This window comes from Chroicocephalus ridibundus, chromosome 2 (assembly GCF_963924245.1).
Source record: "Chroicocephalus ridibundus chromosome 2, bChrRid1.1, whole genome shotgun sequence".
NCBI classification, from domain to species: Eukaryota; Metazoa; Chordata; class Aves; order Charadriiformes; family Laridae; genus Chroicocephalus; species Chroicocephalus ridibundus.
In genome coordinates, this window is record NC_086285.1 from 113,747,462 (window position 1) to 113,775,261 (window position 27,800).

Below are 27,800 nucleotides of genomic sequence, written 5' to 3' on the forward strand. Positions count from 1 at the left end.
CTCACCACTAACCTGATGAATAAGGTTCTTTGCAAGTCAGTGATTAATCCCCCTTTGTCTAACTTGAATCTAACTGATTCAAAGGGAGGGGGGTGTGATAGAAAATACATACTTTCTTCTCAGGTAGCCTTCAGCTCCCAAATCCTTCATGCCATCGCCTACTCTTTCACATGTGGAAGGACTTCTGAATCAATCCTACCCACAAAAAGGGCCGTAAGACTCATTTCAAGACTGTCCTCATTTCCATGTTCCCAGCTAGTGTGGAGAAAAGTGATTCCTGCCCGGGCTTTGGGCCTTTTTGGGTGCAAACAGCAATGCTGCTCTATTTTCCTGTGTGATAGGTGCAGGGTGAGGGAATTGGGCAGCCCTCTCCTAATGGAGCAATCCTTCAGGGAGGGCAGCATTAGGAGAAGGATATGTTGGAATACCACCTTTGCAGGGATGGATGCATGGCTGCTTTCCAGGGCTGCCACACAGTTTGGGTTCAGCTCCAGCCCCATGCGTGGCTTTGAGCCACGGAGAGACTCCCTGTTCCCAGGGATTTACCATGCCGCAGCCCTGGCCCCAACAGCACCAACCCACCAGGCGTTTGGTCTCACGCAGGCACCATCCCAGTGAGCTTTGGTGAGTGACTCCAGCACCCAGCGGGAGCAGGGGCGTGTGTCCACACACGGACAGGTGGGCAAGTAGGTCACTCGCATCTCCTGCACGCTAGCAGGATGATGTAAGTGTACATCCGCAAATGAAACAACCATAAAGGGAGCCCACGTTCCTAAGGCACGGCTTATTTGACAAGGCAGCACTCTTCAAAATTGCAGTAAAATACACAGGAGTATTTAAATTAACCACACACATTAAAATGACAGGTGATCCGAGGGACCAGCCAATGAAGTTACCTATTTCTGGGGAGAGGAGAGGAATAAGTCAGGCAAGGTGAGTCTGCAGTGAAAGTCTTGCCTGGAGACCAGCAGCTTGTGGGAAGCAGTTAAGCACTGCTCTATTGAACTCATAAAAAATCTTTTAATCCTACCTGCCCATCAGTTCTAGCCTACAGAAGATACAGAAAACCACCACTGGTCCCTTCCCCAAGTGACTCAGGACACTTTGAAATTCAGCATAATAATTAATGAAGATGTAATAAAATCCCAAAATCTTCTGAGTTGAATTTTCCTATCAGTGCTGAGGTGGCATGGGATTAGTTCTTGTCTTCTCTCACTTCCTCAGCAGTGCCATCAACCTGTACACCCTTGGTCTGTCTTCCCACCTTGTGAGAACAGTTCCTATGCCTTGGTCATACTTACTACTCCTGTTTTTCCTACATTAGATCTGATAAATGTAAAAAAGGGACCAATAGATTTTACAAAAACCATGTCCAAAGGATTTAAAAACTTGGAGGACACTTTTTAACATGTTTCAGTGATCAAGGAAAAGGACTACACATATCTCTGGAGCTTGACCCCTTGCTAGATTTGGCTTCTCCAAATCCTGGCACAAGAAGTGGTGGCACAAAAACCCCACCGGGCTGTGCTGAGCTCTGCCGCACCGTGTCACAGAATCACAGAATGATAGGGGTTGGAAGGGACCTCTGGAGATCACCTAGTCCAACCCCCCAGCTGAAGCATCCCTTCATGTCCTGGAGGAGGAGGGTGGCCTGAGCCTGGCACTGGGCGGCAGCTCTTCCCCTGCATGAACCCAGAGCCCAAATCCCCCCGTGATGCTGCAGCCCACAGGCTCCACAAGTGACTGTAGATCCGTTATGCAGCTGTTCCTCTCAGATACCTACCCACACAAATCCTGTTTACTCCAACTCTGCTGGGAAGGTACAGAGCAGCACTAAATCCTATTTTACTACAGTCAGGATTAAGCTTATACATCCATGATGACAGCCTAAACCTTGCTAAAAAGCCTTGTTAAAGCCATGCACCAGCTAAAAACTGGACTCTCAGACTTCCTAGAAATTCTATAACATTAGCTTTCCTTCACTGGCCACTGGGAAAAAATATTAAAAATAAAGACCTTGGTTCAGTTGAATTACTGATTAGATGTTCACCTAGCAGTTTCCATTTAAAAAAAAAAAATCCAACAGTAAGCAACAAGATGATACAGCCTGCTTAAATTTAATTTATTTTGCCAGAGAAAAATTACACAAGCAACTGCATTATTAGGATGTACTATTTTTAATTAAAGTTCCTGAGGAGAAGATAAGCATCAACTAAGAAAAGCCAGCCATGTCTGGAAGCTGTACTGAGAATAAAAAAAAAAAAAGAGATGCCAAAACACGTTACAGAAATGGACTTTTGACATTTGAATGAGGATTTCTAATAGCTCAGATGAAGGAAGAATATGAAACTGGAGTTTCAATCTGCGGCTGATTCAGATGTAATCCCTTCTGTTAGGGATTTGGGGCTGTGAAGCCTTTCAGCTTCAATGAGCATGTTTTTAGCAAGGTTATGCATATCAGACTGAGAGACACCTGCACATTCCCTTTGGGAAGCAAGCTGGGGATGATCACCGACAGTGCCCGAAAGAAGATGCTTCTGCAGGAAATCCCTTCAAGCTAATGGGACCCCGGGTAAATCTCCAGATGTGATGTGCACCTAAATCCTAAATCCAGTGTTGCCTTCATTCCTAACACTTTTGGTAATATTTGCACTCGTACGACAGGTCTGGTTGCTCACTTCATACAGATGCATGCCCAGTCTCCTCTGGGTCTCCCTAAATCCGTGCCCTTCAGTAATAATCATGTAGTATGAGTTTCACAGACTGCCGACTTGTTTACGCTGTCTACCCAACAAGTAATAGCTTTCTACCCTTTCTGTAATAGCTTCTGCCTCCAGCAACCCACTGTGCCAGCATAAGAGTCACTTTGTTTTGGACTGGGGGAGCAAAATAAACAGCAGCAGAACCACTTTTTCTGCAGAAAACACCAAGGAGAAACAATGGGGGTTTAAAGATTGCCGTTTAAAAGCTGTGATTTGGAGTGCAGTCAACAAAAGGGTACCCAAACTGGGTAGAAACTCTTTAGGCAGACACACATATTACAATTCTAATCTGAAAAACAAAATAAAATGTAAAGTTGCTTTCAAACATACCCCTGGACAAACTACTGTAGTTGCACTTAGAGGATAAGAATTCATTGCATAGTAGTTCAGCCGCCAAGCCCAATGGCTATCCCTAACTCAAGAGATCAGGAGGAACAACAACAACAACAAAAGTACTGTAGTATGTTTTAAATAATCCTGTGTCTCACTCTTCCTCATCAGTAAGCCTGGGGTAAATCACACAAAGAACTCCACGATGCAGTTTATTAACTTTTGTGAATTACAGTGAGAGTCTCCCACTGAGAACATATTGATAGCCCCAAATGCAGTACTAAATGTCAGTAAACCCTCTGAAATACCTTCTCTTCATTTGTGTGAGTATGAAAGAGCTACTCATACTTTAAGTAGTTATATTGGCCAAAATATGTTTAAGATTACTGGAAATTCTTACATACAGAACAGCTCTGTGCATTCCTGATTTTTTTTCTCTATTACTGTTTTCTTTGTAGTAGCTGTAATAGTAATCAATAGTAGTTTAAATTTATTTTCAGCACGCTCTTTCTTCTTTATTGATTTACCTTTTCCCGCTACTGTTTAAATCCCCCTGTAACTCAGTGGAGACAGTCCTCAAGCTTGATGGCATTAGCAGAGGATCTGACTTGCGCCTGAAGAGGAGCCTCAAGCTGACATTAGACAGGGCTCCCTGGATACGGCTGAGCAGCAGTTTGCATGTGGCTATTCCCTACCACACCCAGATATGAAAACAAGGCACCGATCTCTGTTTATGCCATTGCAAGGAATGCTGTAAACATCATGAGATCATCACAGGAAATCCATGTCATAAAAAAGCAGGGAATGAAGGATACAAGCAGCTGAATGCTTCCAGGCAAATAAACTTCATACCAATAAAAGGGGGAAGGTGCCTTCCAACCTCTACTGCACCAAAGAAGAAATGACAATTGCAAATTAAACCCAGAGTGCTTGTATTTCATTAAGGTTGGGAAGGAAATTCTGTCTGCCCTCTGATAGCTGTCTCTGCCAGCCGAAAGTGAATTTATGGCATAATTGAAATTACATTCCTTTTCGGCTACTCACTTGCTTCTGCTGATCATCATTATGCTGATGCAATTTACCATGTTTTATATCTGAAAGAGCTGTTCTGTTTCCACGATCCCACCCTTTGTACCATCACTCTCCCAAAATCTGGGTGTTATATAATCCTCTTCCCCCTCCCGCTTCCTTTTCATGAAAATTCTGCAGAAAATTGCAAGGCAAAACACAGAGGATGCACACAATCCCAGATAACCATTCAGTCTTCCGAGAATTAAGACGTGCTTTTCACTGTCACAGGTGAATTTTCACTTTGAGCTTTTGGCTCCAGTGTCCCTCGTCTAGCAAATGCTCCAAACCCACCAAAGAGCAGAAAGCGGCAGCAGAAGAGAGGCAGCGACCTGCAGCTGGTATATCTGTAAGTAGGTAAACACCATGCAATTGCCCCAGGCACCGGCTGCACGGCAGATCAGGCGACTGTTCTGCGAGAGGAGCATTTGTACATGCAGTTCCCCTGATGCTCGGCAAAGAAAGGAAAAGAGATGTATTCCTTCCGTTTCTCCTGGCAGACAAATGAAGTAGCATCCGCCACCGAAGGCAGAAGCTGGTGGGTTGGCCGGTGCCCTCAGACGTGTTATTGCAAGAAGAGGCTACCTCCGCTGATCATAGCAGAGAACAATCGATCCGTGCCAAGGAATACAGTCTGTTCAGCAGACCGCTTTTTTACTGTTGTTTATGAACAAACCTCATCCCATGCTGAGATTTCAGGACTAGTAATCAAAAAGTACACTAAACGGATTTACCTTGAAGGTCTGCTTGATCAAAAAACAAGCCCCAGACGCTGATTTACATACGAGTTTCAAGAACAGAAATACCCTTTTAAAGTAGCATGCTCACCTAGTCCAGATTTTAGTTTGTAATCTGTTGCTGCAGCACTGAATTGACAGTCTGGAGTTGACAAAACGGTACTGCAGATGAGGATAAGGGACTGCGTGGTTGCTGGATCACACATTGTGTGGGTAGGAGTAGGCACTCCACCAGAAGACCCTAATCAGAGGTTTTTAAAGCCAACTATTGAGTGCATCCACAATTACAAGATACTGAAACCTTGATATTTTAATTGGCTGTAATCAAATTATTTTATCAAACCTCACCCATTTGTTTGCTCTTGAATGTCAAACCAAAATAACGGGTGCTTTGATGCACATGTATTAGGCTGAAGGATTCATTATGTCTATAAGAATAATGAACAGTTTGAGATAGAAAAAAATCTTCTGGTTGGGCAGTTTGCTTCCAGAGATTGTCACTGTTACCTGGGATGGCTTGCCTTGCCCTCTCCACATAGCCAGCTTCTCTTTAAAAACTGCAGGCACACAGCAATCAGACCTTTGACACCTCCAGGGATCCAATTCCCATACCTCCAGTCCCTTGTAAATATATAAGTGCTGTCATCAGATTCTCCCACATTTCAAAATTCCCATGAACTGAATGCTGAAGTCCTAAAAAGCTTAACATGGACTGATTTTTCCCTGCTTGGGCAGTTATGTGATATTTCACTTTGCATTTCTTCATCACATCACTCCCCAAGGCTGCCTTTGTAATGCACACTCAGTCATGAAAAAACCTAGGTCTGCAATTACAGAAAGAAAACAAAGCAAAAAGCCAAAGAGCTATTACACCATGAGCTTAAAAAAATAAAAAGGAGAACTACAGGTAGCTATGATCATTGTGACCTCTGCTCCCTTCTGGTCAAACTCTCCATCTTCTATCAAAGAAGAAAAGATGAGTTGTCGCTGTTATGCATGCTATACGGGCAGAGTCTGACTGCCTGGCTGTAATAGCTAGGAGTGCTGTCAAAAAAACGCAACCCTAAATGCGCAGTCACTAATGATTTCATTATGGTAAATCTTTCATTTGAAAATAATAGTCGGTACTTTTATGGAGAAAATAGAAACTCAGTAAATCCTTAATGATGCCTAGTCTCTTTTATGTTAGCAGTTTTACATGGTAAAAACAATTCTTCTTGCGAATGTCAACCTGCCAATCTGGTTTAAGGTTTCAAACCTTTATGAAGAATTTCAGAGGGAGAGTAGAAATATTAGTGTTAATGGCTTTGTTTGAAATGTCTTGAATATGGATAATCAGCTACGAAGAGTTGCAACACAAAAAGCCCCTGAAAAGAAAATTAAAGCTAAATCAGAAGTACTCCAAGGCTTTCTGTTTCTCATCTCCCATGACAAGTCTCCAAGCGGTTACTGCCACGTCCTCCTCGCCCAGCAGTTCCCACTCCTGAGACAGGAGTAAAATGAGCCTTTGGTGGTGGGCGATTTATCTGAACTATTTCCTCTCCAATTGCCCAAGCGGAAATCTCATATTCTCCCCCTTCTCCTCTTTGAGCTACCCAGGACCTCAGAGCAAGAGCTAGTGACTAAGTGAGGAACAAAGTCAGTTGCAGACCAGGAAAGGGATGAAAAGAAAGCTTCGATTTTAAAGACCAGATTGTAATATGATAAGAATGACAACCTTTGCATTCTAATTAGTGCTCCCATCCCCTTCAATTATGTCGGCTGATGACCTGGAATAAAGGTGCCAGGATCCAATCAACACCCACATTTAAAACCAGTTAACAAACTGTCAGGTTCAGTTGTGAAAATGCCTTTATTAGTAACTAGCCTCAGTGAATCCTGGAAAGCGCTGTCAATCTTTATATGCTGTGAATTACATGCTGGTTGGTTTAGGAAACTGAAGATAATGTATGTAAAGGCCTCCTTTTTCCCCTCTCCCTTGGTTTGTGTTCACTACAAAAAATCATGTAGTAATGTTACAGAGACCTTTCTATTAATACCAGATTCTTTGAAGAAGTGTTGTACTTCTTCTGGAGTATTATGTTATGGATTCTTGTGGACTATCACTTGTGGATACTAGTGGGGTATCACATCCACAGCCTTTTTATTGCACTTGCTTCTAAGGAAGGCATCTATGAAGACACGAGGCATGTGTGAAATGTGCGTGCCAGCAATGCTCATCCCCACAAGGCTCCTCTTCCTTCCCTTTGACTAAGAAAATTACTGACAAATTTTCTTCTAATCATCTTGTAGCAAAGAAGTAACAATGCTGAAGTTCTCCATAGTGCTTATTCATACCGACTGGGAAGGACAGCAGTTCATGCAATGTACCTGTTTCTTCCAACCATCCGATACCCCAAAACCACATTCAATGAAAGGTAGCTGCAGGAGTGCCGATGCCTAATCTTCTGGTGCAGAACTGCAGAAACTACTCCCATTTTCTACATTTTTTCCCCAAATAATACCTATACTCTTGCATATGGTTACTCTTAACAACAATTGTGGCCAAGAGAAGCAAGAATTTGTACTACCTGAATTACTATCCCCTCTATGGCTGTGTGGACTGATGGACTATCCACTCAAACAAAACTGAACAGATGCAAACTTTACCCAAGAGTGAAATCAACACTGTAGGATCAAAACCACCCTGACTTTAATATTCACTGACACATTGTTTTTCATTTTGTTTGGTCTTTGCACTTATTACAGTCAGGACCAGAATGGAAGTGACAAATTATCCCAACAAGGGAGCGTTCTCACAGTATTTCCAGGGAAATTGAGAGCAGGTAGAACCAGAAATAGCACAGAAAAAACTTCCTGCTTAAAGATTTTTGTGCTTGCCTGAAGCCCTGACCCAGGGGAGCAAAAACTTCTGGCAGTAGCTGTAAAGTAACTTTTCAAACAGTGTAGCTCAGTTCCCAGTGCTAGAGACTGCTGTCCTGAGGTGTGCCTGAAGTCCTGCCCATCACAGCTGCCCCTAACCTCAAGGGCTAGTTTGCATATACTGGAAAATTGTAAGTTCGACTTAGCATCCACATCTGCAATATGCAGAGGAAAAGCCTAAGGTGAAGAAGAGAGGCAAGGAAGAAAAGATGTGAGAATCCCACCAAGGAGGGACCAGTAGAAGGGGAGAGAGGCAAGCAGATACATTTGGCCATCTGAGGAGATGGAGCACACCAAAAGAGAGGACTGGTGTGCTGGGCATTTCAAAGATGCATTCAAATTCTTTTTTTTTGTTTTACTCTTTGTTTTTTTCTTTAGGAAACTGACCTTAATTTCTTTTTCCTTTCCCTTGTGAAGGTAATCCAGACATTATAGTCACATACCCTGACAGCTGACCACAACAATAGAGAATTTAAGAGCTATCCTATAATTTTGACACATAATGATCAAGGTACAACAGTAACCTCCTTCCCACAAACGATTTCCATAATTTCACATCCTGATAAGTAATGCAGGGCCTACGTTTCAGTCCCTCCCCAGACTAATACGAGAACCTTCCCCTGTAACTGCCCACAGTTCGTGATACATTTTCTGGTTTGGGAATCATGAACAAATTAATAAAGTCACCATAAAAGACGCATGAGTGTGGCAATGGGAAACCAGAAGGACTCCTTTAGAGAGGAGAACGCTGGGAACTACAGAACTGTCATCCTCACCTCTGCCTGGGAAGATCATGGAACAAATCCTCCTAGAAGCTATGCTAAGGCACATGGAGGACAGGGAGGTAATTTGAGACAGCCAGCATGGCTTCACCAAGGGCAAGTCCTGCCTGACCAACCTCTTGGCCATCCTATGATGGAGCAACTACATCAGTGGACAAGGGAAGAGCTATGGATGTCATCTATCTGGACTTCTGTAAGGCCTTTGATGGTCCTCCCCAACATCCTGCGCTCTAAAGTGGAGGGATATGAATTTGATGGGTGGACTATTTGGTGGATGAGGAATTGGTTGGATGGTTGCATCCAGAGGGTAGTGGTCAATGGCTCAGTGTCCAGACAGAGATCCGTGATGAGTGGTGTCCCTCAGAGGTCCGTACTGGTACCAGTACTGTTTAATATCTTCATCAATGACATAGACAGTGTGATCGAGTGCACCTGCAGCAAGTTTGCTGATGACACCAAGCTGGGTGGTGGGGTTGACACTCCTGAGGGACAGGATGCCATCCAGAGGGACCTGGACAAGCTCGAGAAGAGGCCCCACATGAACCTCATGAGGTTCAACAAGGCCAAGTGCAAGGTCCTGCACCTTGGTCAGGACAACCCCTGGTATCAATAAAGGCTGGGGGATGACGGGATTGAAAGCAGCCCTGTGGAGAAGAACTTGGGGGTACTGGGGGATTAAAAACTGGACATGCAGCTGGCAATGTGCAGTCACAGCCCAGAAAGCCAACTGCATCTGGGGCTGCATGAAAGAAGTATGGCCAGCAGATCAAGGGAGGTGAATCTGCCCCTCTACTCTGCTCTCGTGAGACCCCACCTGTACTGTGTCTGGCTCTGTAGCCCTAAGCACAGGAAAGACATGGACCTGTTGGATCGGGTCCAGAGGAGGGCCACAAAAATGACAAGAGGGTTGGAACACCTCTCCTATGATAACAGGCTGAGAGAGTTGGGGTTGTTCAACCTGGAGAAGAGAAGGCTTCAGGGAGACCTTTTTGTGGCCTTCCAGTACTTAAAGGGGGCCTACAAGAAAGATGAGGATGGACTTTTTATCAGGTCCTGTTGCAATAGGACAAGGGGTAATGGTTTTAAATTAAAAGTGGGTAAATTTAGATTGGGCATAAAGAAGAATTTTTTTATTATGAGGGTGGAGAAACACTGGAACAGGTTGCCCCAAGAGATGGTAGATGCACAATCCCTGTAAACATTCAAGGTCAGGCTGGATGGGGCTCTGAGCAACCTGACCTAGTTGAAGATGTCCCTGCTTATTGCAGGGGGGTTGGACTAGATGTCCTTTCCAACCCAAACTATTCTATGATTCTGTGAAGGACCAGACTCTTGAAAACTGAAAGGGAAGGTGAACAAACAATCCTCAATTATTCTCGATATAAAAATATATTATATATGATGAAAAACATTAAAGAGAAAAGCAATTTAAAGGCTTGCAGATTTAAATCTGCCTCAGAAATGTTTATCATGTCATTTAATGACTTTATTCCCTCCTTCATCACTTCAAAATCTACCATTTTGACTCAGGGATGGGAATTTATCCTGAACTCTGCAGACGGCAATGGTCAGGAGAGCTGCCTTCACCAATCTCCGCACAAGACCCAGTTTCTGTCGGCACAGCTGACTGCAGCAAGAGCACACTGAAGAGATTGGACTGTAACTATTTTGGAATGATCCCTGAGAAAGAGGCCTTAAATAGACCAATACGTATATCTGGTAATCTCAGATGGCTCCTTCTGCCCACACAGACATTGTGTTGATGTCCCTAAATATCAACACAATTTACCTTCCCCAGCTCCAGCTACTGTCACTGGAGCAAGACCTAAAATTTTCATCTTCTGGTAAGAATACCTTGCAATGCTTATATTTATTTGGGCTCGAGCTTTCATTTTGCAACAAAATATACAGTAGAAAGAAAAGGAAACACAGAAATCAGAGGTAATGTACACACCAGGGGCAGACAGCATCATTTTTCTAGATTGAAAAAAGCACTGTTACAGGTACTAAGAGAAGCTTCAGGCTTTCTCACATCGAGGCACAAACCCAAACCCAAATCAAGCGAAGGCTTCGCTGTGCCTCCTCCCACAGAACAGAAACCGTCTCTTTCCGAGGCATTTCTCAGCAGGCTGAGTGTAGGAACGGGGTGAAAAAACATGCCAGCCTTGCAGCGAGCTCCCTGGTGATATAACTGCTGGCAAAACCCATGGCGATCTGTGGGGTGTAGGGATCACGCCTACGGGGATGAGAAAGGGGCTGAAGTACTGCACATGTCGCTGCTTTGGCATGAATTAGGTTTGCAAAGAGAGCGAGATGGGTGAAAGTATCCTCGTCTGTGGCACAAAGGAAAGAGGTTATTTACAGAAAGCAGCAAAATGTGCTGATCAGAGGTTGCTTGAAGACTCCCAACAGCTCAATTCCACCTCTTTGCCACTTAAACCCTTTTCCTGACCTGCTTGCATTGACCGAGTCCATTTTTCCGTTCCAGGGGAATGGAGAACTTCTTGATGGATCCGGGTGATGCATGACGCACTGCCAAGCTGGGCTGCCTGACAGCCAGCAAGGCTTTGGGCAGCGGAGCCAGGCTTACCAGCACAGTGCCAGGTAGAGGGAAGGGGGAAAGCCCAGTGCCATTGCATGTGGCAATGCAAAACTTGACAAGACGGTCAGATCTTTCCCCCTCATTCATCCTCTGACAGCTTGAGTAGTGCGATATTAATAATTCAGAAGTTATCTATGCAATAAGTTACATTCTCCTTTTAAAAATAGAGCTAGAGAAGCAAGTGTAAATAATTAATTTGGGAAGAGAAATAATCAATTAACCCTTTGAAAGAAGGACAAAAATCAATATCCCTGACTTTTTTTCACCTGCCTAAGCATTTCTGGACAGTGCCGGCCCCGCGGCTGCCAATACTCTGATGCGACACGTATTCCTACATGCAGCATCACCACAACAAAAAACCACAGGCAATGTGGGAAATTTGGTAGGAAACTACGCATCTCACAGAGCTCCTCTTCTCACCCTGACAGACTGTCTCTTCCTCTTTTCCATCCCGCTACCCAGAGCTCCAGATGCTGGGATGAAATTACCGGCGATGTGAAATGAAAACAGTTGGCGCCTGCTGCCCGTCAGCCAGCCAAAGCATGGCAGGAGAGCTGCGCCTCACAGGAGCGGTGGCACCGAGTTTGCCGGCGATGCCAGCTTGAAGGGTGCTTTTTTTACATGTTTATATACCCTTTCTCCTTCAGTTGAAGCTCCCTGATATGCTCAAGGCCAGATTCACTTGGGATCTGTGCTGGCTCCTCCGAGCCCTTGGAGGAGAGCAGAAAGGGCAAGGTGTGGGACACCTCTGAAACCACAGTGCCCTGAGTACCCATCTCCACCCCAAACACTGTATGACGCTTCCCACGTGAACATTTGCCAGATGGTGGCTGATCTGAATTTCACCCGAGTTTGGAGAGATAAGGGATATTCCTAATTAACTCCAGTGTACACTCGGTTGTGGATATTCTGGCTTTACATCCCTGCTTCTGCTCACAGAACAGAAGCACGCGGCGAAAATTTGCTTGGCCTGGGACAAGGGATTGCCCACACCTTGGAAAGGAAAGCAAAGGGATCTGTCCTCACCAAGGACTTATGCCCCAATTGAAGCATTAGTTAGAAATTGGAGATCATGCCCTCATTTTACCCCCCAGAACTGCACTTGAAGGATTTGCTACCAAATTTTACAAGGGCTTGCTGAAGAAAACCTTTAATTATGCTGTGGGTAGATTAAGGGAAAGAATAAAAAATAAGCCCATATTTTTCCCATGAAAGTTCTCTATAGATGTCACAGAGGCTACAGTTTGTTTACAGTGTCACTGCTGAAGCCCATGTGACAGAGAGCAGGATTATTTTTGGTAACTGGGTGGAGGATGGGGAGACCGATACACAACTTGAGCTTCGTGGAGGTTATCTCCATGACAGTTTCTGTTATTGAAAGAGTCTTTTAGCTACTGAAAGACTTCTCCTATATAGCAAGAAAAATACACGACAAATGGGACATAGAGGAATTTCAGTTACTACACAAAGAAGGTTTCCTTATAATTAACCGGTACCCGGACAATTGTGCAGCTACAGTAGATGATTGTTCCTGCTGTAAATGCCATCACTTAAATGTCATTTCTCCATAGGTAAAGGCTAATTGAAGTCCACCAAAGCGTTTGGGAGTGAGGCCGCGAAGGGGGTGAGTTAGAGGAATCCCACGTCTGGGGGCAGGGGCTCTGCTCAGGTTGAGTACCAGGAGGGCAGGGTTTTTTTGCAGGATATAAAACTCTGGATCTGATCAGCAGAGTTACTACTGCTTTCTCTCAAAACCCCTCTCTGCAAGCATTATAGTAGGATTTGGAATTAATGTCAGATGATTGCTAGCAAGCGTGGACAAATAACAAATGCCTAGAAAGTAAAAGGCTAGCCAAAGCTTGGTAGTAATTTATTTGGTAAATCACAAATTCAGATGCAGATACTGTTTGGGGCAGGGGGGTTATTTGTAAGCATAAGAGACTAACACAAACCATTAGAAAATGTTGGTTTCTTTTCTTGTTTACATATATTTTTTAAAGTTCTAAAAAGAAATACGGAGAGCGCATTAGAAGATGTATAGTATCATTCTTTGGGAAAAAAATAATTATGTTAATGACTTTGCTTCTTAACTGCTATACATTTTGAGTCAAGCCAGATCCCCTCCCATGCCTTCCCTCCACCCTGTTTGTTGGTATCAACACTGAACAAACTATTTCACTATCCGTACAGTTCCTGAAATGCCACAATGATTATAAGTCATTAACTGTGGTTTAGGTACCAATTCATTATTTATCACAGCGAAAAAAAAGATCCCAGAGAAAAAATGGTGCTGCAGTAAAACTTTCATGCAGTTAATGGTTTTAGTTATGATTACTGCAGAAGACTTCATTACTTATAACTGTCACAAGCAGTAACTTCTAAGCAGGGTTACTGAGTCAACACTTGGGGATCTTGCTTAACCCTTTTAATGTTATTTGAATCTATAGCTCACAGGTTTTCTCTTTGCCCTGTTTCTCAGCAAATTCCCATCACTTAAACTCACTAATAACTAAGAAAAGTCAGATACGTTACAACAATCAAAGATTTTTCACAATATAGCCCTACTTCACCCCAGTGTGTGAATTTCATTTGAGAAATGACTGAAGAACATTACGTGCTACCTTAATAAATATGTACAAAGTGCTAGCTAATGAAACGTGGGCAATATTTTCTACAAACAAGCGTGATTTCACCACGAATAATTTCTTCACCATTTGTGTATATCTTTGCACCGTATCTACATACTTATATCAGAGAGAAAAGAGGGAAAAGTGATTTCAGATTGGAATAATCACACTTTACACACATGCTGCATGTATTACGCCCTACTTAAATGGTTCAAGGCAATGAAAATCAGACTGTCATGCTCAGCTCTAAGAAGTAGCCTCCAGATTTCATTTTGCTATATTATATTTATAGGGCTAAATTCTGTTATTGGCAAAATGCTCTCCACCTCTAGTGATGTTAAACAGAGTAGTACACGTGCACTTTGGAGCAAAATTTGCCTCTAAATAATATGCCCGAAATATATTCCATCTCATCTTGTATATTTTTACCATTTTTATAAGCATCTGAATGCAGCTTTTCACTCTGTTAAAAGGAGCAGATATTTTAACAGAAACATTACTTTGACTGTTAAAAGCATCAGTTCTTGAACTGTGCCTCAAAAACCAGGTGCTGCAGGGGACGAGGGGAGGGGAAGCTCAGGCATGGCAGCATCCCCATTAGCCAGCGAGCCTTGGATGAAAGAGCCTTGAGAGAAGCCGCTGCCCTAAAAGCCCACAGGTAACCTGGGAAATCCCATTTACAGTATGTACTGGTTTTCATCTCAGTCTGTGTCCTGGAGAGATGTGTTGGAGACATTATTAACGGCTAGTGGACTTGCACTTCTCTCCTCTCATGTGGAAATGAATGGAAACAGTATTTCTTGCCTTCCCATTTTGCCTCTGCCTGCCTTTGTAAAAACACCAGCGAACACAAGCCGCAGTTGTGGTTCTCCAACAACTGGAAGTGATTTCCCGAGTGAACATGCCCGGAGAATAGCAATTGTGCCTCTAACATCCCAACAGTCTGGAGGGCTCGAAGCACAAATGATTTCAACTGAAGTAAGAAGCAGCCAAGAAAACCTCAGTATCACAGAGGAGGTTTCCGCTTGGCCAGAGGTCCTTGCGAGAGAGAAAGCAACACCTCTGGTTGCTCTCCCTCCGGTCCTTCTGCTCTCAGCGGCAATACAGACCGTCACCTGCTCAGTACGGCCATCCCACGAACAATAAATGCCCCTTTCTTCCCAGTTACACAATTGTCATTCATTTCTTGCTAAACCATTTCATAGCACTCACGTCAAATCTTTCGGCAGCTGCTACCCCCGTCCCTAATCCTCCTCTCTCTTTGTCTGGTCCGGCAGGGATACCCTTCCCCAGCAGCATCAGCAATGCCACGGCCCTGACTCTTTCTCTTCCCTGGCTCACGACGCCAAACCCAGACAAAGAACGCAAGAAAATACACATTTAGCAGCTGCAAAAAAGCAACTGACTCATTCTCCCCACAGGGAACAGGAGCGGGTCCTGTGCCATCTCAGTGCATTTCTACAGTAAGTAGCAAAAATGATTTATTCTTCCCTAGGTACGGAGTTTTTAGAGAGAGGATTACTCTGAGAGGTATTACTTGCAGGGGATTTAATGATCACTGTACATAAAGGCACCCAACGGTTGCCAAGCATGACTTCATACTTGTTTAAACTTACACTAAAGATAGATCACCTAGTTGTGAAACATCCTTGCTGAGAAAATATAAGGAAGACACTCCCTAAAGATGCCCTGGTGGCTCCAAGGAAATGATGCTTGGGATGGGTTGGATGTTGAGTGGAAGACGTTCAAATCTCAAAGAAAATCCGCTTGCTGTTATCAAGCCTTTGAGAAAAGAGCTGGTTTGTTGCTGCTCAGGAAAGAATCGCTAAGGGGTTTGCACTGGTGCAAAGAAAGGAAACTTTGGAAAGAGTTTTCTCAATGCTTGCTGGCTGACCAAGTTAAATTCTCAATATACATCAGTATCTCTCATGAGCTGAATTAGGATATTAGGAAGGGGGAAATGACAGTTGCGGGGATGTTGCTGAAGTGATGGAGTCATTTTTTTCTCTCCTGGCAGCCTATTGACTCAAACGGCAATGTTAATAACCTATACAACAAGAGAAAAAAGCAAGCAAGCCTTGGCAGTGATACGTGCACTTATGGAATCTGTGAGGGTACACTGCCTTCGCTTCTAAAGTTGTAAGGAAGAAGCAGCTTTGGTAAGTCACAGAAAATCCCAGCAAATTCCTAGAAGGGAGAGTTCTTAGAGACATCCCAGTTTTGCAAGGACGCGCTACAAAGAAGCGTTCACAGCGGTAGGCAAACTCTGAAGCTCTGATGGAGAATGCCACAAAAAAGGCATCAGAGAGAGGGTCAAAAGCAGTTGAAAAGTTCACAGTAAAAAAAAAAAAAAAAAAAAAGGAAGAGCTGAAAAAGGGAAACTGAAAAAGTAGGTGAACGTAATTGTGGAAAAAAATTCAATGAACGACAGTGCTGCAGCAGTTAGAAAAGACTGAGGCAGAAAAACTTGGTACAGTCAGTAAATTTAAAAAATATTCAGGGAGAAAACATTATTACCTGGTAAAAGAAGTAGCTTCGAAAGAATCAGTGGAAGTACTCCAGGCAAGAGTAGCAGATTGATGAACCTACCCAGTGACAAACAAACAAAATCTGAAAAAAGATTAGGAAGCATTATGGGAAAGGAAAGCACCATATTATCTTTTGGTTAAGAGGACTGAAAAAAAGGGAAGTAGAGTGGCACGATTAAGCAAAGTGAATGCCAGGGTGCTGATGAAGACAGGCAGAGAAGAATAGTGTCTAACTGGAAGACATCAGAATCCGATAAAATCCATGAGTATCGGTTAAAAATCCTGACCAATCCATAACTTAGCTCAAAATACATCTGTAGGAAATGCTTGAAAACTGGAGGGATGGAGCATGCTTATGGAAAATTTTAAAAAGAAAAAAGGGAAAGAGGTGGCATTATCCTAAAAACTTTTAAGTGAATCACTGATGATCTGAGAGCTCCTTATTGAAACAATCAGTGAAAAACAGAGTATTTTGATGGTGGGGAGTACCTGACAGATACCAGAACGAAACAAGAGTCTAGATGTGTTTTTTGATAGATTATGCAAAAGCTTCTGAAAGCATGTCGTGAAATGGGAATCCAGAAGCATCTGGGACTGGGGAGGAAGGTGCATTAGCTACGACACAGCAGTAGAAAAAGGGGTAAGAGCACGGTGAAGGATAGGGCGGGTGGCTTTTTGTCACCCTTCCTCTTTGTTGTAACTTTGCTTCTATTCTTTGCAAAGCTGAGACACACTGAGAAATGTTATTTAGTGACAAAACTGGAAAGGCTATCTCATGTCTGCTTTATACAACAACTTGAAATTATATGGTTTGGAGGAGGCAAAAGCAAATTTCCAAGTTAAAACTGCAAGGCTTTTTTGAAGGAAACACAAATTTTCTTTAGATAGAACAAGCCTGTAGATATTTCACACCCAAAAAAATACTGTTGAAAGTACCACAGGAGATCAAAACAGGTACGGGGGTGAAAGAATATATAACAGCACTAAACATCGTAAATGTTAGGAATTTTTCAAAAGATTATTATAAAACACAAAGGTGGCTTTAAAGAAAGAGTGCTTGCAGAGATATGTACAGTGCCGAAAGATATTTTGGGATGCAAAATACATTAATCAACATATATGCCACCCCCTGCAGTGAGAAACTAGACCCGAGAGAATTGTACGGCAGGACAAAGCAGAAGTTAGCACTGAATTAAGCAATGAACGTGAACATGGATGTGAGAAAACCTTTTCGTTGATCAGAGGATGATAGAGGAAAAGGCCTGAGAATAGTCAAGAATGTTACAGAAAATGAGCATATGGTGAGAGTGAGCTCTATCAGAATCAGAGAGCGAATACTGTCTAACTGGGTCTTGGGCAACCCTCCAGGACTGGATAGGAAAGACACTTCTTCTAACTGTCAGCCTTTAAATAGACAAGAGGCATAGTCAGGGTGGACTGGGAAGAAACTGCATGGCCTTTGGGTCATTTTTCTCCTGATATATAAAGCACTAGTTTTACCACTGGCATGTCTAGCACACATTCCTTTAGAGCCCTGTACACATTAAATGTCCCTGAAGAGGCATTGCTTCTGGTACTTCTGGTAGTTACTTGAACACATCTTGAGGCAAGAATTTATTTTTTTATTATTTATTTTTCAGCAATGTCAATAACATTGCAAACACATACTTATCTGGCACACGTATCAGTGTGTTTCTCCAACTTTTGCCTCATCTGTCCTTGTGTGACCTGCCGACGACCCAAAGCTCCATCTTTTCACCTGCTGTGACCTTGTGAAATTCTGACTCCCAGAGAAACCACCACTAATGGTACAAAAAAAAAAAAGGACTATCTCTTCTACTATTACTACATCTTATGCTACATCTTACGCCCTGCTGTGCCTTCCAGATCAGCATGAATGCATCCCATCATTCCACCTGCCACCTCCTCCTTTCCCTAGCTCCCCTCCAGCCTTTGCCTCTTACTTTTGCTTCCGAAGTAAGAGTGCGTTCACTTCGCCTTGCAACGCAACAGAGAGACACTTGGGTTAGCTGGGCTTCCCAGCCCTGCTAGGCTGCAGCAATATGAGAAACAGGGTAAATTTGGCCTGGTTAGAGCAAGTTTGAGACTCCAGCACCGCTGGACCAGTTTCTTTCTCACTGCTCAGCCACAATTTAGTTTCTCAAATTGCTTAATCCCAAAGACCATCAAGCAGCATCTAGTGGACCTGTGTGTTAATCAACAACAAGCAATACATTCAGTACTGTGGATGACACCGTATTTTTGTATGGAATATAGACTGCAGACCCTGTAACATGGTATCATGTCCATTAAGCACAGCACTCACAAATAACATTGAGAAAGAATAGCTAAAACATCATGCAGACTGTATCTTTTGTGTCAGGCTCCTAAGTAATCTAAGCAACACTGACATTTACCCTGGCTGATGGTCTGCCCTGTTAGGTATAAAATGCTCCAAAACTCTTGCAAGTCATAATCCAAATGCACAGAGAAATTACATAGGGGTTGTCCTTATAAAACTGAGTCAGGCTTTGCGCCGGTTGACTCGCAAGCATTGTTTGAAAGATTAAAATAACACATAATTGCACCAAGCTCTCTAAATCTGAGCAGGGCTCAGAGGATAAATGCCTTACCTCATTATGTTTAAATGCTCTGTCTCAATCTGGTTGAAAACAGAGCAGAGGCTGTGAGCTGCCAATCTGCTCTACTGTTAAGAGAACAGAAATACCGCTACAGACCGGGATGTGGGCTCCGGCAAAGAGCATGCTTAGTATTTGGCTTTCATTTACTGTTCCCTGAGCCTCATCTCACTTACTTCTAAGGATTGTCACTTCACCCGGTATGACTATGTGTCAGCTCCAATTGAAATGATCCCTTTTCTCAACAGGCAGCGTTTCTGCGCCTGAAGTGCAACGTTACTTATACATTACAGACCACATTCCTGCTGCCTAGTTCATGCTGGTGGCTCCCACTGTCACCACTGAAGAGCACCAGCCAAAGCCTGTCTGAAGGATCCTCTCAGACAAGTCACGCACTCCTTATTTGACTCTTGAATAGGTGGAAGTCCCAGACTGCATAAAGGAGAGTCAGAGCCAGCTGGAGTCAAATCAAAGATAGTTTTGCTCCAGTAGGAAGAGAGGCTTTGAGGAGCCAGTTTAAAATGGGACAGAAGTCCTGTGAGAAGCCCCGGACAAAAGCCCCAGCATCATTGCTCTACCTCTCTTATTGCTTCTCAATTACCAACACATTTGGGACATACACCAAAGGTGAGGAGACCTTTTAGGCAATTGTACAAACAGTATCAGTAGGCATTTCATGTCGGAGTTAGTCTAAGATGCTTGCAAGACAAATTTCCCACCTAACCCAGCAACACCGCTCTGCATGGCTTTCCTGACTATTGCTTACCTCTTTTAACTTGTCCAGCTCATTTTGCAGTGTCTGCTTGGATACTTCCACCTCAATAATTTGCTGCCGAAGGATTTCATTTTCATCTTCTGCTTTAACACGTTTCTCCTCCACGCTCTCCAGCTCATGGTGCAGTCTGACAGAAACATCTTTGGCTACCTGGTCAGAAGAGCACAAAGGCATGAAGAGGATCCATGAGGAGCAACAGCTACAGTGTGTCTCCTACAGTAGGAAGCATATTACAACCCTAGATAGCCAGCAGATTTTTAATTCAATTATGAGACTGTTGATGAAACACTCCAAGCCTTCCAAGTACCAAAATGAATATTCATTTCTAATGAAGAAATCCAAGATGAAAATAGATTTGATTACTCGTCTCCAGCTCCCTCTCCACATTATGCTAAAGCAATGTCATGAACAGCAAGAGGAAATAGGCAGATACCAAACCCACACATCAAAGTCCCAGTACATCACATCAATAAAACAAAAGATGAGGAATTGTACTGTAAAGTTGACAGGTCATCGATCAAAGCTGCATCCATGCAGCAGTCTCATCCACCCAAATTTGATGCTGTGGCAGCAATCACAACTAGGCAAGAATGATATGAAAGCACAGAAATATATGCTAGCTTAGGTTTTCTGAGTCCAGCCTAACAAGAATAAATATTTACTCCAAAAGCATTTGGAAAGGTGATTCATCACGCAAAATGATGAATTACTGAATTACAACAAGTCAGCAAAAACAAGGCAAGCAAACTAAAAAACTCAATATCTCTTTCACTTGAATCTATGTACAAGATTTTTACTGAGTAATGTATCAGTACTATTATGATAAGGTTATTGTTTTTTTTCTATCATAAAAGAGAAAATTAGGTCTGGCATTTTGAAAAGTTTGATGACTTGATATGTCACTCCCATTCCCATGGCTGGGAACCAATCATTCCAGTTGCAGAAGGTTTTATGGTTTGCATTTTTAAGTCCACAAATGCTTAATAATTCTACTGGTAAGCAGTCCCTCTCTACAGAAGATATTTTCAAAGCAAGATAGCAATATTAAGAAAGACAAGTAAAGCTAGATAAGCATCGTGCCTGTACAAAGCTTAGCCTTGATGGAAACATTTCTGAAAAATATAAAAACTGTTTCAGTATGAACATAATTTTTACAAGAATTTGTGTTTTTATGGGAACAGCATTTTGATTCTCTATCTGCCTTGCTAAAATATTATAACAGTCTGTTCCTGTTATGAGTAACTCATCAGGCACCAAGAAATGCAACTTTGACTAGTTTTTTTTCAGTTATTTGGCATAAGCAAGAAGAGAAAAGGAAGGAAATGGCATGAACTGGGGAAAGCATATCAGGTTTTGTTTATACAGTTTTGCAAAGCTAAGGTTTTCAGCAAAACCAGTAAAACAAAACCCTTTAAATCTTTCAAATGCACAAATGTAACTTGACTGCATTTCTTTCATTTTGAATCTAAGCACATGTTTTTTTACTTGCTAACACATCTTTTCAAGACGATAAGCTGCATATTTGTTCTCCACCGCAGAAGAAGGAAATTGGTCCTGACGTTTGGAGCACCCTTCCTTCCACTGCAGGGAGCTAAATTGCAGTCTGCCGTCTTTTGCTGTGAATATGAATCTCTCACCCACCTTTAAGTCTTGTTCCAGGCTCCTAATGAGCTCTCCATCCACATGGCCTGTTTGTGCAACTTTCAAGCTTTTCTGTTCGGCTTTCCTGAGACGATATTGCAGAATGCGGCAATTCTTGTTTGCCCGGTCCAGCTCTCGCCGGAGCTCCTGCAGCTGGTAAACATCTTCCTCTAAATAACTGTCACGCATTTCTTCCATTTCAGCCCGAAGTTCATCCAGCTCATCCTGTGAGAAGTCAAAACAGTGCTCCATCATACCTCTAAATCTCACCCGTGGGAGCAAAATAGGAAACATGCTCACTAGGATACCATATTAATGAAGTGATACAGATTGCAACATGCAGCTCCAGAAGTCAGGGGAACAGAAGTTTTATCCCAACATTGACTAATTATGCTGAACTAAATTAATTAATATTTGTTATATTTCCTACAATTGCTTTATTAAAAATAGACCAGATGCTTATCTGTCTCCTGAAACTGGTAAACACCTTCATTTTACCATCCCTAATCAAAATAAAAACAGCATAATACTTTGCCACTACCTGAAGCAATTCCTTGCGTTATTCAGACTACAGTAAACCTCCTTAGCCAAGAACCTCAACAGCCCTGTGTGATGTGCCTTTTTAACAACTGGCACTTCCAAAAAATGAAATTGCCCCTTGAAAACTTTAATGCATCTTTACACCAAATACCAAACTGCTCCATATGAAAATGCTGTCCCATCTGAGCCAAGGACCATGCTCATGCTTAATGACAGATGGGTTGGGTGCAGGAGAAAGTGCGTTTTGGTTGTGTGCACACACATTTCAATAACAGGACCACAGGGACAAAATAAAACCTGTGCCCATGGGAATAACCTGGTCATTCTTTTCTGGGCATCGTGAACTGTCCCAATTCCACATTATGCCATGAGTGGCACATGTTCTCTAAAGTCAGATTTAAAGATTTAACGGCTGAACAGGATAAACTCTTATCATTCCCATTTGTTTAATCTGTGGATGACTGAAGCTCTAGAGCTAAAACTCTTATAAAGGTCTTCCAAGCTCAGGGGCACAGGCCATTGAACTACTTTGTGAGAGGAAAACTATGACTCTACTAACTTCGAACAAAGTTGCGGGGTAAAAAACACAAAACAGAACAAAACAAGAAAAAGAGCCAGGAAGAGAATATTTTAAACAAACTACTAATTTTTAAATTGTTTTCCTTAGAATTGCATTTGACATTACCAAGACTAAATTTTCTGCAGAAAACATAACTTAAATGAGATACACGAAGAACTTGCACTGGGGCTGGCTGCACTGTCACCTCACTTCTGAATTGTAACTGACACTCGAAATACCAAGGATGGCTGGAGAACATTTCACACTTGTATCAGGCAGAGAAGACACTGCTATGGAGTTAGGTCCCGTGACAAAGTCCCCCCCAGTGCTGGACCATTGCTGTCCAGTCCCTCCATGAATGTGTCCACCTACATCCCTCCTGGTAGTCCTGTCAACCATTCCCCCTTCCCATGGTCTAACTGGATGGACAGTCATGTTTCTCCCCATATTCATCTTGCTCCACTTGAGCTTTAGTCACAAATGAGGGACAGATCTTACCTCTGAGCACAGTCATGACCAAAGGAAGATGGGTCAAACCTCTTTAGCATAGTTACATAGTTAACTCCTCCTAGAGAGAAGGAGGCTGAGGGGAGACCTTATCGCTCTCTACAACTACCTGAACGGAGGTTTTAGCCAGGTGGTCAGTCTCTTCTCCCAAGTAACAGGCGATAGGACAAGAGGAAACAGCCTCAAGTTACGTCAGGGAAGGTTTAGACTGGATATTTGGGAAAATTTTTACACTGAAAGGGTTATTAAGCATTGGAACAGGCTGCCCAGGGAAGTGGTTGAGGCACCATCCTTGGAGGTATTTAAAAGACGGGTAGACGTAGTGCTTAGAGATATAGTTCGGATTAGTGATGGTTTTTGTCAGAGTTACGTTGATGATTGGACTAGATGATCTGAAAGTTCCCTTCCAACCTAGGCAATTCTACGATTCTACATTAGAATTAATAGTGTTACTCCTACTAAAATCCCATCCATGTATAAAAACTCCAGTGTTTAGACAGCGATGTTTTAACTTCAGTTAGCTGAACCAGCGTAAATCAAACTTTAGGTAAGCACAAGTCTTGCTATTTTTAAAACAACCACTCTGGGCTCAGCAGCGAGGTTCTGCTCCACCAGTACAGCCCTCCCAGGGCTCGACACAGTGCCCCTTAGATGCTCAGAAAGGACAGACGGGTTTTCTCATAATCCCACTATATCGCTATACATTCTCAATATATTCAGTTTTCTGCTATAGGGGCATCCTGCCCCACAATCTCCCTGGGACAGCTGCAGCAGTAGGATATTTGTGTGGATGGAGAAGCTCAAGGGTTACTGCTCAGTGAGCTGGATCATGCTTGAGCTATACACTGACTGAAAAGGAACGAAGTAAGCACAGTAACAGAAGTTATCCTTGCAGCAATGACACCCTCAGAAGCTGCAAATACATTAATTAACCAAAACCAGCAGACTGCGAGGAAGCAAATGAGCTCTGCAGACCAAGCCCAGCAGAATTCTTTCAAAATAATTTACGGTCCAGGCCCTATCTACCCCTCCTCAGGGTATGGCCAAATACTCAGGCCAGTTTACAGCCGACACCCTGGTGAAGTTTTGACAAATTATTGGTATTTTCACAAAGGAAAACATAACAACATATGCTTGAGTGAACTGTGGCGAAGACCTGCTTTTCTTTTTAACATACGCACTTTTTCACTATGCTTCACATTTATAGACACTTTCAAGAGGTAAAGTAAAAGTTTACCCAGTAAAGATGGAGATGCAGAAGAAAATGTCAAGGTTTTAGAAACTGGTTAGAGAGTAGCAGTGGCTTTTGAACCTAAGAAAAGGAGCATACTTTCGTGTTACCAGTATATTAACTAGGTATTTTGGCTAAGGTAATCATACCAAAAGTACAGTCTTTACCTGTCCGAGCTAATACAGCCCTCTGGGATGAACAGGACCAGAGTTACTGCTCTGGGATGTCTGCAGACTCGGGAGTTGAATCTACCTCAATTAGATTTAAGATCAATTAACTTTTTAATATCATCTTCAGAATGCTACTGTTAGATTAGATTAATAATTTGGTTGTAAAATGAGAATTTGGAAACACAAATCTGCAATAAAGGAAAACATCTGTCATCACCAAATTAATGGGATCTAGTTTATAACCCGATGTTTGTACTTCAAGAACTAAGCAATGGCTTTCGTGTACTAAGTAGCCTGCAAAAAGCAATTATAATGTTATTGCTCATGTCTTAAACTCCCTTCTTACCTATATCTGGTTTTAGAATTAGTAAATCTGATCAGTTTCTGGACAAACATTACACAATATTTGACTTCAAAGTATTTATTACAACCAAATTTGGGAAGTGAAACTCGCATCATTTTAAACAACCCAATCCCTGAAAACAATCATCCCACTGAAACTGAATATTCCCAAATCATCTCAGTGGGCACGGGAGCTCTCCCAGCCTAAGAGTCACTCTGTCTCCCTTGGAGACTTGAATCCAATGTCATTCCTCCCACCAAAGAAGTTCCCCAAAGAGCTGCAAGCGTTGGCACGAGCTATATTTCAGTAGATAGACCTGCCTTTTAACTCCAGGAAAACTGACATTTTCTCCATCTCCCTTAACAGCACAACTCTGACATTGTAAGTCTGTGACTTTTTTTTCTTATTCTTGCCTCTGATTTCAGTTAAAAATACACAGTTTGCTTTTCTCTAGTGTAATTTTGCAGATAAACTAAAATCTAAGATACTATCAAGAAATCTGTAATTCAAACATCTCAGATTTTTTTTTTTTACTGAATTGAGCTTCTTTTCCACACTTAATTTTTTTCTATTCCCAAAACTTTTGCATAGGAATCAGACTGTGTTTGGACTCCTTGTACTTAGGAATACAGCATCCTTTGGATGAGCTTTAAAAGGTGGCCATATACATGCAAACACAATGCGGACACAAACAATTTTGACCATATAAGGAGTAGAAACATCAAGGTATGGGCGGCACGCAGCGCCAGCCCGCTTTCTGCTGTAGTACTGCAGTGCCTGGGGCTTGGACTTAGATAGTCTGTCCAGCCCAGGAAGGAAAAACCCAAATGGGACAGATTAAATCTTTTTGAGTAGCAAGATGAAGTCCTATTTTTATATATTAGAAATACATATACAGGAGCACGTCACCTCTGTAACGTCAAAATATAAGAAAACTTGTGTTAGTGTCTCCTCAGTCAGAGCTGTTACGATTACCCCTACAAAACCAGGACAGCTTAAACTCCTCTTCCAAAGTGATGCAAGCACACAAAACGGAGGAAGCTAAGTTAAAGACTCAGGGAAGTGGAAATTACAATTGAAACTGTGATGTTCCTACAAACTAAACTGGCAATCCTATCACTTCCGAGGAAAACATGTCAATCATTAGCGAAATCAAAGGTAAATGCAACAAAGCCAGAACCTTAAAAATCCCATACTCAGTAGTTTGCAAAAAAAGCTGTTTTGGCTGCGAGGCAGTTGGAAGTACTAGATAAACCCCATCCCTGACTTCATTAAAATGTATTGTTCTTATTACTATTATTATTGTGAGTGAGAATTAAAGCTCTTTCTCTCAGGAGGTATTCAGCTTCATACTGTGGACTTTAATATTGTAAAAGTGAAGAAAGAGAGCAGAATAGGCACTTAAAAGTAATTAAAGCCAACGAGTAAGAAAGCGGCCATCCCTCTTTGTGCATCTAAAAAAATGGAGAGCCTGTTCCCTTCCTTAATCAGGGAGGACCTGCTCCAGCATCCCAAAGGGGCAATTGAAATTGGGAGGTTAAGTGCCAGCATAAGAAGCTTCACTTTGCTCTACATTCCTGTAGGGGATGAGAGCCTCCTCTTGATCCCTTTTAATTTAATGGTAATTACGTTATTATTTTCAGTAAGAACAGCACCAGGCAGAGCGTCCTGGAAGAAAGAATGTTGTTTAGAAAAAAGCTAAACTGCTTTTCTTTCCAGATGTCACCCTGGTCATCAGAAAGAACAAATGGAAGTGTGGAAAAAAACCCAGCTTTTTAAACTGGCAGCTCTTTCCAAGTTTGCAGTAGAAATCCAGTTTCTCCTGCTCCTGAGTCTAACCGCTTATGGTTTCAGGTGCTCGGCCCAAATGACTTCCTAAAGGCCAGCTGTTTGGGGTCTAATAGGGATCTCTCATCTGAGACTCGTGGGGTGGCCGGACAAACAGGGCCATGCTTAAACAGCTGCTCCATTTGCAGGATTCCCCGAGACTTCAGTGCCAAAAGCGAGTGAATTAGGATCCACTGTTTGCCTGTCCGTCTAATAAGCCGAGGTGAAGTGGCTGAAAGGGGAAAGCCTGTGCACCGTTTACGTGGCTGCGTAGCCCAAATACATACTGATGGTGTCATTTCACATCTGCACTGTGCAAATTGAAGACTTGCCTGGCAGAAGAGAAGCCATTATCTCCTTAATACCTTTACTGATGTCATGCTTGTTTATTATTGATTTAATTTACAATGAAGTATAATTAAGGGTAAATTATAGGAATATGCCTTGTTTAGGATTCTTGGGTGAAAAAAAAGGAGAGAGAAAGAGAGTCAGGCCATGCAGCTATTACACTAAGAAACCCACACTCCTGACTCATTCCCACTGAAGCAACCAGGAATACTTGCGCAACTGACGGGCTGTGTCTACCCGGCCAGTCTGGTTGAGATCCGTAATGAGGTTTGAAAGTAAATTTTCCAGTCATCCCCACCAACTGCGCCCTCGTTCAGCCCGCAGAGCACAACAGAACCGGCTTTCTTCTGAAGTAAAATAAACAGAGACTTACGCTCCAAGGGCGCACCAAATGTGCTCCATTACTCTTGAGTCCTCTGGACAACTGTAAAACACATGTACGATGGGGAGGTTTCGTTCAAAGGGCCAGACTAAATACAATCCAAAGTAAGACCCTTAAACTGCATATACAGACAGAGGTAGGGGCATCAGCACCAGCTGCATCTAGGTCAGCCGGCTGATCTACCCTCACTGAGCTGAATTACTGGCTAAAATAGAAAAAGCTCTTAACTCAGAGTGCAAACGGAGACTAAAAACTGTAACCCAACCACGAGTCAAAAAAAAAAAAAAAAGATTTTTTTTTTTTTAAATAACTATTAGCGACAAATCACATGCAGAAAATAGCATAAAAGCCATATGGATACTGAATTCATTACTGTGCATTTACAGTTACATATATTAGCAAATTGAAAGTCATAAGGCTCCAGTGAAATAGAACTCAACAGTGTCCAGAGGTTGTATACTAACTTGGAAACATCTGCAA

The 27,800-nt window shown here is 42.5% G+C and overlaps 1 protein-coding gene across 10 annotated transcripts in view; it reads right to left on the minus strand.

Annotated features, from left to right (window-relative positions):
• Positions 1-27,800, minus strand: part of MTCL1 (microtubule crosslinking factor 1) — a 111,751-nt gene that overhangs the window by 77,027 nt on the left and 6,924 nt on the right. For all 10 annotated transcript variants that reach the window (XM_063326561.1, XM_063326563.1, XM_063326560.1 and 7 more), the window contains exons 2-3: positions 21,414-21,638; positions 19,764-19,922 (exon numbers count right to left, since the gene is read on the minus strand). In XM_063326561.1, the coding sequence (XP_063182631.1) occupies positions 19,764-19,922; positions 21,414-21,638 (384 nt within the window). The remainder of the gene's footprint in view (positions 1-19,763; positions 19,923-21,413; positions 21,639-27,800) is intronic.